General features: G+C 45.1%; 1 protein-coding gene across 1 annotated transcript in view; it reads right to left on the reverse strand.

Annotated features, from left to right (window-relative positions):
- The window catches only part of LOC112226842 (tensin-3), an 83,622-nt gene that overhangs the window by 20,579 nt on the left and 46,524 nt on the right, over positions 1-16,519 (reverse strand). The window contains exons 14-17 of the mRNA XM_024391442.2: positions 6,773-6,930; positions 6,369-6,498; positions 6,158-6,241; positions 629-770 (exon numbers count right to left, since the gene is read on the reverse strand). Coding sequence (XP_024247210.1) covers positions 629-770; positions 6,158-6,241; positions 6,369-6,498; positions 6,773-6,930 — 514 coding nt within the window. The remainder of the gene's footprint in view (positions 1-628; positions 771-6,157; positions 6,242-6,368; positions 6,499-6,772; positions 6,931-16,519) is intronic.

Raw genomic sequence — 16,519 nt, forward strand, 5'->3', positions numbered from 1 at the left:
GTCCAATTGCTGCAAAGAAACCACTACTAAAGGACATCAATAAGAAGAAGATACTTGCTTGGGCCAGGAAACACGAGCAATGGACATTAGACCAGTGTCTGATGAGTCCAAATTTGAGATTTTTTGTTCCAACCACCGTGTCTTTGTGAGACCCAGAGTTGGCGAACGGATGACTATCACAATCACAATCACCCGACCTCAACCCAATTGAGATGGTTTGAAATTAGGTGGACCGCAGCGTGAAGGAAAGCATCCAACAAATGCTCAGCATATGTGGGAACTTCTTCAAGACTGTTGGAAAAGCATTCCTCATGAAGCTGGTTGAGAGAATGCCAAGAGCCTGCAAAGCTGTCATCAAGTCAAAGAGTGGCTACTTTGAAGAATCTAAAACATAAAATATATTTTGATTTTATTAATACTTTTTTGTTTTCTACATGATTCTATATGTGTTATTTCATAGTTTTGATGTCTTAACTATTATTATACAATGTGAAAAATAGTACAAATAAATTAAAACCCTGGGAATGAGTAGGTGTGTCCAAACTTTTGACTGGTACTGTACATTTTGAATAAACATGAGCTGGGCTTCTAATAATTGTGCGAAAGCGTTGTATTTGATTGGCTGTACCTGTCTGTCCGTTGTGGCATCCCACTAATGAACGCCGAGCGAGAGGAGCTGAAGGACCTATGGCAGCTGGGGGAAGAGTCTGGAAGGCCCTCTTCTGCGGACTGGGGAACATGACCAATCATCTCTAAGTATCCTCTGGGCTCTGTGGGGGTGTGAGAGGGCATATATATTCCAAATTACACATATAGGTTATTACATTCAAGGAGTAAGGATAGAATACACTAAACCTAAGTCTGTTGACAGACACTCCAAAATAAATCGAATTTCATCCAGTTTCTCCAAAACATCTGGATATTGCATGAACAGAAACGGAGCAGAAATGTCTCATCTGTTAACCATAACTTTAAGAATTTCAGTCACATAAATGTGCTGTCCCCCCAGGTGAGACATATTTAGAGTACATCCAATAGTAAAGAGAGCAGTCAGCAGTGGAGTTAAATGATTCTCCTGTCAGTCTGCTGCTGGCTCAACAGTACAGCAGCCATCCATCGCTCTGTTCAGTACAGAGCCGATTACTCTGCCTAGCAGAACCCCCCAACATAATTGAATAAATCTTTTATCACTGACATGGAGGCCCTGACAGGTGCCTGCCCCCAAAACCTGAAACCACATGTTTCCAGTCCACGTATTCCACACAGTTTAGTGACTGACGGATGTTTCCATGGGTTACCAGTCATCTCTATGGGAATGTGGAGGGCAAGGCAGACAAAGAGACGAGAGAGGGGGACTGGTATCTTTTTGTCCCTCGCCCCTTCTATTGACACTAGCACTTTCATCAAGGAAATGTAAAATGGTGGGCCACCCGATTACTCGACCCGCTGTAACCATGGCACGGCTGAATGCGGTGATTCGATATGCAGTGCGTGCTTGGATGAAGTGGGCACAGTGGGGGAACAGATCAGTCTGGGGATGCTGTCACTCTCACAACCCCTCTGACACAGATCACTATGTCACTATGACAACAGTCACTGTGTGTGTGTGAGTATAACCCCAGACATCATCACTGCCATTCCTCACCAATGACCCACAGTCACGACAGGGCGGCACAACTCTGTCAACTACTCAACTGAATTTGGAACAAAAACCCTCTTCGTGACTGTTTTCAGAGGAAGGGAACCACAGAAGGTAATTATGGCATGTCTGATTATGTCTCTACACCCCAAACTATTGTTTAATAAAGGGGCAAAAGCGAATTAATGCTCCTGAGGCATTTGTAAGTTATATTCTCCGATAATGAATCAGTATATACAAGTGATTTAAAAGTCCCATAATGGATCCAGCAACTGCAGATGGTGCCTTTAAGATATATGCCAGTACATGATAAATCTCTCCATCAGCAAACAGTTCACTTTCATTGCAGCTACATAAAAACAGCATGATCACTTTTCTCATTGTATATATCATTCCTTCTCACAACTATCTATGCACTCTCCTCCTCTCACCTTTTCCCTTCTCTTGTGGACTTCAGTACACAAAACATCAGCCATTGATGTCAAATTGTGATTGAGAGACTGATGAAGTGTGTGCAGCCTGCTTTCCATTCTAAGAGGATGGTCTCTCAAAAACAAAAATTCTGGTTGGTTATTTCTTTGGATTTTCTCCTACCATATCAATTGTGTTGTAGTCTCATACATTTTTTAAAACATTTCCACAAACTGCAATGTGTTTTCTATTCAATGGTACCAATTATATGCATATCCTGGCTTCTGGGCCTGAGTAACAGGCAGTTGACTTTGGGCACGTCAGTCAGGCAGAAATTGCGAAAGAAGGACCCCAGCCTGAAAATCGCTCAACACAGAATAGCCGCATGTGCACACTTTCTTGTAAATCTTTTGGAGAAAATGTATTTTCTATTTTATTCAGCCTCGTTCAATTGTATTCTTCAAACTATAAGATAATAAAAATAACGCCACGGAATTCTAAGCAAATCTTATTTGTTAAATTAATATGGCTTAGCTATATCAAGGCCTAACATAAGGACAAATCAGAGTATGCTATTCTGTTCTTCTGAAATAGACTACATTTTCTTCATATCATGTTTCTGTAGACCTTTTGTGATGGGGTAGGCTCTATTAAATTGATTTATTAGACTTTTTAAAATGTAGATGTTCCAAAGGACTGCATCAGTTGCTTGCAGGCTATGCGTGGAAGCCAGGAGATGCTAAATGTGTTTATGGTAATTAACAGTAAATTACCATGAGACCGGCAGTTGTTTGCTTCACCGTCAACGACTGTGACTGCCACAGCCCTAATTTATGTCAACTTCTGAAGGACTTCCTCCAACCTATCAGAGCTCTTGCAGCGTGAACTGACGTATTGCCCACCCAATCAAAGGCTCATAGAATGAATCTAGTACTGAAAGCATATGCTACAGCTATCACTGCCATGCATAAAAGGTGGTGAGTAGTTTACTCAAAGAGAAAAAGACAATAGTTGATCCGTTTTGAACAATTTAATTTCTTCCAAAATCAAGGAGAAGCAAGAGAGAGAGAGAGATAGTTGCTTGCATTTTTTTTTTTTTTACTTTCACTTAGCTAGCAAATGCAGCTAGCTGGTTTAGCCTACTCAAACAGAGAGGGATGCTATGTTAGCTAGCTGGCTATGGATATCCAACACCGGAACTATGCCAAGTCAAGCTAAGCTTTTGGGTTTATAAATGTATTATAAATTCTTCGGTAGTGCAAACACACACTTTCATCAGCTGTCGGGTGGCTCGTCTCAGAAGATCCCGCAGGTGAAGAAGCAGGATGTGGAGGTCCTGGTCTGGTATGGTTACACGTGGTCTGCGGTTGTGAGGCCAATTTGATATACTGATATAAAAACAATGTTGGAGGTGGCCTATGGTAGAGAAATGAACATTACATTCTCTGGCAAAAGCTCTGGTGGACATTCCTGCAGTCAGCATGCCAATTGCACACTCCCTCGAAACTTGGGACATTGTGTTGCGTGACAAAACTGCACATTTTAGAGTGGCCTTTTATTGTACCCAGCACAATGTTACAATTTTTTATTTAACCTTTATTTAACTAGGCAAGTCAGTTAAGAACAAATTCTTATTTACAATGACAGCCTACCCTGGCCAAACATGGATGACGCTTGGCCAATTGTGTGCTGCCCCATGGGACTCCCAATCATGGACAACTCATAAAACATGGGACCAACACTTGCATGTTGCGTTTCTATTTTTCTTCAGTGTATTATATTCAGCCCAAGGGCACAATGGCCACTTTGGCCACAAAAGGCATGGATTTTTTTAGGTGACATTATGGTGGGAAATATTAGGCCTGGTGAGAATATTATCAACTGATTGAATTTCTGCAAAAACATTCAGAAACTTCTCAGGGAAGCTCATCTGCACGCTTGTCTTCCTCACCAGGGTCTTAACCCGACTGCAATTCAGCATTGTAACTGACTTCAGTGGGCAAATGCTCACCTTCGATGGCCACTGGCATGTTGGAGAAGTATGTTCTTCCCAGATAAATCCCAGTTTCAACTGTACTGGGTAGATGGCAGACAACGTGTATGGCGTCCTGTTGGTATGTTCTTCACAAATAAATCCCAGTTTCAACTGTACTGGGTAGATGGCAGACAGCGTGAATGGCGTTGTGTTGGCAAGCGGTTTGCTGATGTCAACATTGTGAACAGTGCCCCATGGTGGTGGTGGGGTTATGGTTTGAGCTATGGACCATGAACACAATTGCATTTTATCGATGGCAATTTGAATGCACAGAGATACCGTGACAAAATCCTGAGGCCCATTGTCGTGCCATTCATCCGGAGCCATCACCTTATGTATTATTATTTTCTCCCCAATTTCGTGATATCCAATTGGTAGTTACAGTATTGTCCCATCGCTGCAACTCCTGTACAGACTCAGGAGAGGTGAAGGTCAAGAGCCATGCGTCCTCCGAAACAAGACTCTGCCAAGCCTCACTGCTTCTTGACACACTGCTCGCTTAACCCGGAAGCCAGCCGCATCAATGTGTCGGAGGAAACACTGTCCAACTGGCGACCGTGTCAGTGTGCATGCACCCGGCCTGCCACAGGAGTCGCTAGAGCGCGATGGGAAAAGGAGATCCTGTCCGTCAAAACCCTCCCCTAACCCGGACGACCAATTGTGCGCCGCCTCATGGGTCTTCTGGTCGTGGCCAGCTGCGACACAGCCCAGGATCGAACCTGGATCTGTAGTGCGCACATGGCAGTAGGCTAAAAGCGCAAATGTTCCAAAACGCAATTAACTAGCTGGAAAACACTGTTCTCAAAAGGGACCGCAAATGTGATTATGCATGTAATACTTTATTTCAAAGTTGCATTGTTATGGTGAAAATCATCTCTCCCAAAGTTGCAACTCAAACACCGCCTATGTATGACTCTTGGACTCCACACCCGTTGTAAAGCGGATTAATGTGCTTAATTCACTGAGGAGGATGGTCCTCCCCTTTCTCCTCTGAGGAGCCTCCACTGATACAGATGAAGGATCTTAATTTGAGCACCCTTATGCAGGAAAACATTGCTGCAATGCAGGACATTTTAAACATGTATTATACTTTAGGTTTAAAAAGGCTTCTGAAGTTTGTAATTTCCACTTTGAAATTTCAGACTTGAAATGTATCAACCCCTACAAACATGTCTATTCATTATGATCAACATAGTAATTCACAATTCCTGTTGCTGCAGAATTATTTTCCTGCTGAAGCAGACTGGCTCACTTTAAGAGCCTCCATCTGTATAACTGGGTGTGTTCCACCACTGAGAAACATCTAAGACCACAACAAAACTTCTACAGACAAACAAAAAATGCAACTGTTTCAGGCACTGAAGGCTTTGACACAACGTGCTATAAAAGACTAACTTTTCAGGACTGAAACCACACAGACTTTCTCCAAACCAACCATGGGAGGAGAGAGTCTGGTATGGAACCCCCAGGGAAGGGAGGCAGTCCCCGGCTTTGTTTAGTGCACTGCCTCCAACCAAACACAATGTTCTCAGACATTAGTTATGGAATGTGACCAGCACTGGGTCCCTCTCTGTCTCCTAGAGCTCCTTCTCTCACTCACTATCTTTCTCCATCACCCACTCTCTGTTGTTAATTAAGTGAGAGATTAAGTAAAGCGGAAGAGGGGGATGAGAGGGAGAATGAGTGGAATAGACTTCATCACTTCCAATGTGTACACTTCCCTACATAGAACACTTACTAGCAATTGTTTCACTGCCCCATGGTCTGGCTCCTTCAATCAAATGGCTTTGTCAAAGGTCAAGTGCCACATTATCTATTCACCTCACAATGGCCTGACATTTCAACACGTCTATTCACTTTATTTAGAGACTAGTGGTATTTCTACGAATAATTCTATACTCTAAAAATAGAAGTATTTTTTGAGTAACAGCTGTAATCCATTGTGTTAAAAAATATATTTCAACATTTATCTCACTTCATCTGAATGAATGAGAATGTCAGTGTGCTGTGATACACACAGCTTAGAGCCTACATTCTCCAGAGGTACAGTACACATTGCCACAATGACCTACCATGCTCCGTCCTGTAAGCTCCATATGATTGCATGCTGGGAGATGGAGTTTGCCTCAGGTGAGTGAATTCCGCCATGTTTTTCACTATGGAAGCATAGAAGACGAGATGAGTTTTAAAATCCAGTAATTCAGCAACGATCACGAGAGCCATCATATGAACACACACACAAACCCCTGGAAAAATCCACAAGACAATAACGGATGCTCTTACCATAAGGTGTAGGGGGAGAGATGGGGAAGGCAGGAGTAGGAGTCATGTCACTACCAGCCTCCACTCCACTGTCCATCTTTGGACCCTGAGCTCTGTAGTCCACACTGTCACTCCTGAACAGCATGCCATGCTGTAATACAAAACACACAGACGGAAATACACACACACACACACACACACACATGGACACACACATACACACATACACACACACACACACACACACACACACACACAGGAAAAACATGTGTGTAAACATCACCTCATTGTACCCAGCAAAAACAGTACACAGCAAAACCCGGCACGAACACACAAAATAGGGCACACCATGACAAGCAAGATAATGACACGGTATTGACAGACATTGGGAGTCAGTGAGACACGGTTTCAGTATGTTCCTGTACCTGGGAGTGAGGTACGCAGGGTGAGTAGGTCCGTGTGCTCTTGTACTCCTCCTGCACGCCCCAGCGTGAGCCACCGAATCCTGGGTGATCTGTGACATCACTGTCCTGCCGACTCTGCATGGAGTCCACTCTGACGTCACCAACGGACAATGGGGCAGCTGGACAAACACACAAACACAGAGACGGAGAGGAGGGTGAGAACTGGCCATTAAAGTTGAAAATACCAGAAAGCCCTACCACCACAAATCTATAGGAAATACACGCTTCTGAAGAATGTCAACCCGTTAAGCCATGTTAGTGAAATGCAATGTGTGAAGCAATAGCTTACCAAAGACTTCTGGCTCTAACTTCTTCACTACAATCTCTACTAGGAGTCATTATACCACTCCAATAACTTCAGTACTAGTGTCTGTGTCGTTGTGAGTGGACAGGTGAGGAATGCAGCGGGGGCTGAGAGGAATGTGAGGTGGGGGTCAGGATTGTGAATGACTGGCGTGGGGTGACCCTCCTCTTGGCACGGGGTGCTAATTTAAGGCCTCCCGGTGTGTGTGTGTGTGTGTGTTATTTTGGACTTCATTTGCTGTATTTTTCTCTGTCAGCATCTTTTCTTTTGAGTGTGTGTCCGTTTTTTTTCGAAACCTGTATGTTTCAGTCTGGCTAGGCACACTTGTTTGTACATTAACATTTACATTTGAGCCATTTACAGAGGTAGGATCTTAATTTGATCACTCTTTTGTTGCTTTTCCTGCAAATTAGTAAATGCAAACTTGTAGTGGATTTGAGTTTGAAAAAGGCTTCTAAAGTTTATCCGACTTGATTTCCCGAACTAAAAAGGTTATCAACCACTACAAAAAATGTTTATTGATTATAAATGCACATAATAATTCACGTTTCCTGTTGCGACTTAAAATGTGTGCATTCATCTTAAGATGTATATAAATATCACAGTCGTAGTAAATACACTTTCCCTCAGTAAAGAAGTTATCAGCAAAGTCAGTGCTAGTTGGAAAAGACAAGAGCAGGCTGTTTTTTTCTGGGGGCGTGGGATATATTTCATCTACTCTTTGGAGAAGTAGAGTTTCAGACCTTTTTGGGAGATGGACAGGGACTCCACTGTCTTGACGTTAGGGGGAAGCTTGTTCTACCATTGGGGTGCCAGGACAGAGAAGAGCTTTGATTACACCGAGCGGAAGATGACCCATGTAGGGGTGGGAGGGCCAAGAGACCATAGGTGACATAACAGAGTGCTCTGATTGGGGGTTTGAGCATAGCCTGAAGGTAAGGAGGGGCAGTTCTCCTTGCAGATCCATAGGCAAGTACCATGGTCTTGAAGTGGATGCGACCTTCGACTAAAAGTTTGTCTCTGTTGTGGGTTGGAGGCATCATGGGGAGTTGAGCTCTTTGAAGAGGATCTGAATGAAAGGCCATCTCATTACCATGTGATAGCCAAACACTGCAACGACTCACTATCACCTCTCGAACTGCTGATCTCAGGGGGATCTCGTCATTGTCCTTTAGCTTGTAAACACAGTCATTTTTGGGATGTTGCTATCTTTTTCTGTTTTTGGAAGACCTCACTTTTAGAGATATCAGATATTCCTAAAATGATATCATGATTTGGGTTAAGATTATGTTAGTCACTCAGCAAACATAAGCACGACAGTACGACAGTACTTCGCCTATTTCCATGAAGGAAAGGAGACGCTACACAACCCGGAAATCCACTTATAAGTTGGGCTTGACATTGTCTCTCTGTCTGCCATATTGTCAAACCACTGGAACTTATCCAGAATGCTGCAGCCCACATAATGTTCAACCTTCCCTATTTTCCCATGTTATCCCACTCCTCTGTAAGCTTCCAGTCAAAGCTCGCATTCCACTTCAAGACCATGGTCCTTGCCTACGGAGCAGCAAGAGGAACTGCCACTCTTTACCTTCAGGCTATGCTGACTGTCTCTGCACTGCTGTACTGTTGCTACTTGGCTCCCTGCCAAACCTTTTAGCTTTTTACGCTTAATAATTATTTAATCAAACTCTGTTTTTAACAAGTTTACCGAAGTCTTAGGTTTGTCCTCACAACACTTTTTTTGATTAAACTTTTTCACCATGGAGGCTTTATCTGGACATAGATCTGCAGGACCTCCTCCGGACGAAAACAAGCTACTGTTGTCCCGCCTGCTCCCGCTCCCCGTCCCTGGTGCTCGAGTGCGCCAGGCTACCTTTCTTTACATGCACCTGTTACCATCATTACGCCAGCAGCGCTCATTGGACTCACCTGGACTCCTTCACGTTGTTGATTACCCCCTGTATCTGTCTGTTCCTCGGTGGTGTTCTCTGTGTCCGCATTAATTGTTGTTATATGTTCCTGTCCAGACGCTGTTCCTGTTCCGTTTCATGTCCGTCAGCTATTAAACCTTCACTCCCTGTACCTGCTTCTCCTGCGTCGCTCCATAGAGAATGTGGACACCATTACAAGAAGCATCATGGAGTTTTTTAGGGTTTTGTTTTGTTGGAGACAGACCCGGGGGCCGCCTCCGATGAAACCGGGGGTGCCTAATTTGACTCGTCGGGCTGTCACGCCCAAGCTGGCTCAAGAGGTTTCCTTGCCTCGGTTGGCTCGGCAGGTTCCCATATCACGTCATGCTTCAGCGGGATCGTCAGGCTTTCACACCTCAGCCAGATCGTCAGGCTTTCACACCTCAGCCGGATCGTCAGGCTTTCACACCTCAGCCAGATCGTCAGGCTTTCACACCTCAGCCAGATTTCACACCTCAGCCAGATCGTCAGGCTTTCACACCTCGGCCGGATCGTCAGGCTTTCACACCTCGGCCGGATCGTCAGGCTTTCACACCTCAGCCGGATCGTCAGGCTTTCACACCTCGGCCAGATCGTCCGGCTTTCACACCTCGGCCGGATCGTCAGGCTTTCACACCTCAGCCGGATCGTCAGACTCCCATGCCTCAACCGGCTCCCAAGGCTCGCCCAGGTGGGACGCCGGGTGGCGCTCCTAGAAGGGGGTGGCAGGTATTGTCACACCTGCTCCCGCTCCCCCTCCCTGGTGCTCGAGGGCGCTAGGCTACCCTTCTTTATAAGCACCCGTCACCATCATTACGCATGGGCAGTGCTCATTGGACTCACCTGGACTCCTTCACCTTGTTGATTACCCCCCCCCGTATATCTGTCTGTTCCTCGGTGGTGTTCTCTGTGTCCGCATTAGTTGTTGTTAAGTGTTCCTGTCCAGACGCTGTTCCTGTTCCGTTTCATGTCTGCAAGCTATTAAACCATCACTCCCTGTACCTGCTTCTCATCTCCTGCGTCGCTCCTTACAACTGCAACATTATGCCTTCTCATTGCAGTCACTGTACTCTTAATATAAAGGCGAACTATCACCTTATGGTGAGGACAGCCGAGTTGCAAGCTTGGCTTCAGACGCAATCGTTAGGCAAGGACAATTTAAGTGTAGGAAAGGATGATACAGTGTCTGTGCCACCAGTAAATACACGTAGTAGTGTTAATCCCAGGCAATTGTCTTATGGCTACTGGAAATAAATGCTTTTAGCATGTTCAACTGGTGTCGCTCATTCAGCCGCTATAAACTTGCAAGGGGTTTTCCACACAAAGCAACAAATCAGAGGCCGAGCCTTCTCAGGTCTCTCCTCCACCTGTCACTGGATCTGAGCCACCGAAGCCTCCCGCCATTACATCGGACAAATTGAAAACCCTAGTCGTTGGCGACTCCATTGTCCGCAATATTAGAATCATCCAACGATCATACATCGCCTACCAGAGGGCAGGGCTACCCACATAAAGGCTCATCTGAAGATGGTGCTGGCTGAGGCTAAAACTGGTGAGTGTAAATAGTATAGGGATATTGTTATCCACGTTGGCACCAACGATGTTAGGATGAAACAGTCAGATGTCACCAAGCGCAACATAACTTCAGCGTGCAATTTAGCTAGGAAGATATGTTGGCATCGAGTAAAAGATAGAATTTGTAGATAACTGTCCCTCTTTCTGGGACTCCCCCACAAACAGGACCAAGCATGGCCTGCTGAGGAGTGATGGACTCTCATCTTACCTATCAAGATAGGCAGGGCTCTAACTCCTCTAGCTCCACAATGGGATAGCCAGCCTGACAGCTTAGTGGAGTCTACCAATACCCGAGTCAGTGTAGTCAGCTCAGCTTTCCCCATTTCTAACAATGTGTATGTGACCAATACAATTTGATTTGATTTGAGACCATGTCTGTGCCTCGATCTAGGCCGGGCTAAATTAAACATTGCAGGGTTCGCCTGAGCAATCTCACTGGCATAAAGACATCCTCCATTCCTGTCGTTATTGAAAGAGATTGTGATTATATCTCACACCTCAAAATAGGACTACTTAATGTTAATGTTAGTTCCCTCACTTCCAAGGCAGTCGTAGTCAATGAACTAAGCACTGGTCATAACCTTGATGTGATTGGTCTGCCTGAAACATGGCTCAAGCCTTATGAATCTACTGTTTTAAATAAGGCATTTCCCCGCACATCCCGCAAAGGTGCTGGTAACATTTATGACAGCAAATTTCAATATATATATGTACAGCTGAAGTCGGAGGTTTACATACACCTTAGCCAATTACATTTAAACTCAGTTTTTCACAATTCCTGACATTTAATCCTAGTAGAAATTCCCTGTGTTAGGTCAGTTAGGATCACCACTTTATTTTAAGAATGTGAAATGTCAGAATAATAGAAGAGAGAAATATTTATTTCAGCTTTTATTTCCTTCATCACATTTCCAGTGGGTCAGAAGTTTACACACACTCAATTAGTGTTTGATAGCATTGCCTTTAAATTGTTTACTTTGGGTCAAAGGTTTCGAGCAGCCTTCCACAAGCTTCCCACAATAAGTTGGGTGAATTTTGGCCCATTCCTCCTGACAGAGCTGGTTACAGTGTGCCCCTATCACCCCTGTCTCAGCCTCTAGTAGCTAAGTTTCAATAGTTGGGGTACTAGGGTCAGTCTGACCTATCTGGTAAAATTCTACTGTCTTATCTGATGTCCTGTGTGAACTTAAGTATGCTTCCTCTAATTCTCCCATCTCTCTCTCTCTCTCACCTGCTGTCTCGACCTCTGAATGCTCGGCAATGAAAAGCCAACTGACATTTACTGCTGAGGTCCTGCCTTTCTAGGGAGTTTTTCCTAGCCACATCTGCATTGCTTGCTATTTGGGGTTTTAGGCTAGGTTTCTGTATAAGCTCTTTGTGACATCTGCTGATGTAAAAAGGGCCTTATAAATACATTTGATTTGATGCTCAACCCCTACACCCCAAACCGAGCATTCTGTTCTGCCACCTCTGGTCTCTTGGCCCTCCCACCCTTAAGTGGTGGGAGAGTTCTTCTCTGACCTGTCACACCAATGCTGGAACCAGAACAGCAGAGACCCTGTCCATCTTCCCAAAAAATCTGAAACCCTACCTCTTCAAACTTAAACTAGTAGCCTAGTGGTTAGAGCATTGGACTAGTAACCGGAAGGTTGCAAGTTCAAATCCCTGAGCTGACAAGGTTAAGAACAGGGGCAGAACTGCCTGTTCTGCCCCTGAACAGGCAGTTGAAAATATGAATTTGTTCTTAACTGACTTGCCTAGTTAAATAAAGGTCAAATAAACTCAGATGACATCCATAACATTATTTAGCCACCATCATGCTTGAAAATATGGAGAGTCTAGTAATGTGTTGTGTAGGATTTGCCCCAAACATAACACTTTGTATTCAGGACATAAAGTGTATTTCTTTGCAACATTTTTTGCAGTTTTACTTTAGTGCCTTATTGCAGAAAGGATGCATCATTTGGCATATTTTTGTTCTGTACATGCTTTATTCATGTAGGTAAGTATTGTGTAGTAACTACAATGTTGTTGATCCATCCTCAGTTTTCTCCTATCACAGGAATTAAACTCTAACTGTTTTAAAGTCACCATTGGCTTTAGGGTGAAATCCTTGGTACATGGTACTTCCGGCGCCGACAGAGATGGCCGCCTCGCTTCGTGGTTCCTAGGAAACTATGCAGTTTTTTGTTTTTTTACGTGTTATTTCTTACACTAGTACCCCAGGTCATCTTAGGTTTCTTTACATACAGCCGACAAGAACTACTGAATATAAGATCAGCGTCAACTCACCATCAGTACGACCAACAATATGTTTTTCGCGACGCGGATCCTGTGTTCTGCCTTACAACCAGTGTAACCGAGTGGATCACATGCAGCGACCAAAAAAAAAACGACTCAGAAAAAGAGGGAAACGAAGCGGTCTTCTGGTCAGACTCCGGAGACGGGCACATCGTGCACCACTCCCTAGCATTCTTCTTGCCAATGTCCAGTCTCTTGACAACAAGGTTGATGAAATCCGAGCAAGGGTAGCATTCCAGAGGGACATCAGAGACTGTAACGTTCTCTGCTTCACGGAAACATGGCTAACTGGAGAGACGCAATCCGAAGCGGTGCAGCCAGCGGGTTTCTCCACGCATCGCGCCGACAGAAACAAACATCTTTCTGGTAAGAAGAGGGGCGGGGGCGTATGTCTTATGGCCAACGTGACATGGTGTGATGAAAGAAACATACAGGAACTCAAATCCTTCTGTTCACCTGATTTAGAATTCCTCACAATCAAATGTAGACCGCATTATCTACCAAGAGAATTCTCTTCGATTATAATCACAGCCGTATATATCCCCCCCAAGCAGACACATCGATGGCTCTGAACGAACTTTATTTAACTCTCTGCAAACTGGAAACGATTTATCCGGAGGCTGCATTCATTGTAGCTGGGGATTTTAACAAGGCTAATCTGAAAACAAGACTCCCTAAATTTTATCAGCATATCGATTGCGCAACCAGGGGTGGAAAGACCCTGGATCATTGTTACTCTAACTTCCGCGACGCATATAAGGCCCTGCCCCGCCCCCTTTCGGAAAAGCTGACCACGACTCCATTTTGTTGATCCCTGCCTACAGACAGAAACTAAAACAAGAAGCTCCCACGCTGAGGTCTGTCCAACGCTGGTCCGACCAAGCTGACTCCACACTCCAAGACTGCTTCCATCACGTGGACTGGGAGATGTTTATTGCGTCAGACAACAACATTGACGAATACGCTGATTCGGTGTGCGAGTTCATTAGAACGTGCGTTGAAGATGTCGTTCCCATAGCAACGATTAAAACATTCCCTAACCAGAAACCGTGGATTGATGGCAGCATTCGTGTGAAACTGAAGGCACGAACCACTGCTTTTAATCAGGGCAAGGTGTCTGGTAACATGGCTGAATACAAACAGTGCAGCTATTCCCTCCGCAAGGCTATCAAACAAGCTAAGCGCCAGTACAGAGACAAAGTAGAATCTCAATTCAACGGCTCAGACACAAGAGGTATGTGGCAGGGTCTACAGTCAATCACGGACTACAGGAAGAAACCCAGCCCAGTCACGGACCAGGATGTCTTGCTCCCAGGCAGACTAAATAACTTTTTTGCCCGCTTTGAGGACAATACAGTGCCACTGACACGGCCTGCAACGGAAACATGCGGTCTCTCCTTCACTGCAGCCGAAGTGAGTAAGACATTTAAACGTGTTAACCCTCGCAAGGCTGCAGGCCCAGACGGCATCCCCAGCCGCGCCCTCAGAGCATGCGCAGACCAGCTGGCCGGTGTGTTTACGGACATATTCAATCAATCCCTATACCAGTCTGCTGTTCCCACATGCTTCAAGAGGGCCACCATTGTTCCTGTTCCCAAGAAAGCTAAGGTAACTGAGCTAAACGACTACCGCCCGTAGCACTCACATCCGTCATCATGAAGTGCTTTGAGAGACTAGTCAAGGACCATATCACCTCCACCCTACCTGACACCCTTGACCCACTCCAATTTGCTTACCGCCCAAATAGGTCCACAGACGATGCAATCTCAACCACACTGCACACTGCCCTAACCCATCTGGACAAGAGGAATACCTATGTGAGAATGCTGTTCATCGACTACAGCTCGGCATTCAACACCATAGTACCCTCCAAGCTCGTCATCAAGCTCGAGACCCTGGGTCTCGACCCCGCCCTGTGCAACTGGGTACTGGACTTCCTGACGGGCCGCCCCCAGGTGGTGAGGGTAGGCAACAACATCTCCTCCCCGCTGATCCTCAACACTGGGGCCCCACAAGGGTGCGTTCTGAGCCCTCTCCTGTACTCCCTGTTCACCCACGACTGCGTGGCCATGCACGCCTCCAACTCAATCATCAAGTTTGCGGACGACACAACAGTGGTAGGCTTGATTACCAACAACGACGAGACGGCCTACAGGGAGGAGGTGAGGGCCCTCGGAGTGTGGTGTCAGGAAAATAACCTCACACTCAACGTCAACAAAACTAAGGAGATGATTGTGGACTTCAGGAAACAGCAGAGGGAACACCCCCCATCCACATCGATGGAACAGTAGTGGAGAGGGTAGCAAGTTTTAAGTTCCTCGGCATACACATCACAGACAAACTGAATTGGTCCACTCACACAGACAGCATCGTGAGGAAGGCGCAGCAGCGCCTCTTCAACCTCAGGAGGCTGAAGAAATTCGGCTTGTCACCAAAAGCACTCACAAACTTCTACAGATGCACAATCGAGAGCATCCTGGCGGGCTGTATCACCGCCTGGTATGGCAACTGCACCGCCCTCAACCGTAAGGCTCTCCAGAGGGTAGTGAGGTCTGCACAACGCATCACCGGGAGCAAACTACCTGCCCTCCAGGACACCTACACCACCCGATGCTACAGGAAGGCCATAAAGATCATCAAGGACATCAACCACCCGAGCCACTGCCTGTTCACCCCGCTGCCATCCAGAAGGCGAGGTCAGTACAGGTGCATCAAAGCTGGGACCGAGAGACTGAAAAACAGCTTCTATCTCAAGGCCATCAGACTGTTAAACAGCCACCACTAACATTGAGTGGCTACTGCCAACACACTGTCAATGACACTGACTCTACTCCAGCCACTTTAATCATGGGAATCGATGGGAAATGTAAATATATCACTAGCCACTTTAAACAATGCTACCTTATATAATGTTACTTACCCTACATTGTTCATCTCATATGCATACGTTGATACTGTACTCTATATCATCGACTGCATCCTTATGTAATACATGTATCACTAGCCACTTTAACTATGCCACTTGGTTTACATACTTATCTCATATGTATATACTGTACTCGATATCATCTACTGTATCTTGCCTATGCTGCTCTGTACCATCACTCATTCATATATCCTTATGTACATATTCTTTATCCCCTTACACTGTGTATGACAGTAGTTTTTTTGGAATTGTTAGTTAGATTACTTGCTCGTTATTACTGCATTGTCGGAACTAGAAGCACAAGCATTTCGCTACACTCGCATTAACATCTGCTAACCATGTGTATGTGACAAATAAAATTTGATTTGATTTGATTTGATTTGAGGGGTTTCCTTCCTCTCCGGCAACTGAGTTGGGAAGGACACCTGTATCTTTGTAGTGACTGGGTGTATTGACTGGGTGTATTGCCATAACAAAGGGGTTCTGAAATGACTCAAGACATTTCAGCTTTTGATTTGTAATGGTCTTAAAACATGATTCCCCTTTGACATGTTGGGGTATTGTGTGTAGGACAGTGACACAAAATCTGCATTTAATCCATTTGAAGTTCTGTCTGTAACACAACAAAATATGGAAAAGTCAAAGCCTTT

Source organism: Oncorhynchus tshawytscha, linkage group LG28 (genome assembly GCF_018296145.1).
Source record: "Oncorhynchus tshawytscha isolate Ot180627B linkage group LG28, Otsh_v2.0, whole genome shotgun sequence".
In the NCBI taxonomy this organism is placed as follows: Eukaryota; Metazoa; Chordata; class Actinopteri; order Salmoniformes; family Salmonidae; genus Oncorhynchus; species Oncorhynchus tshawytscha.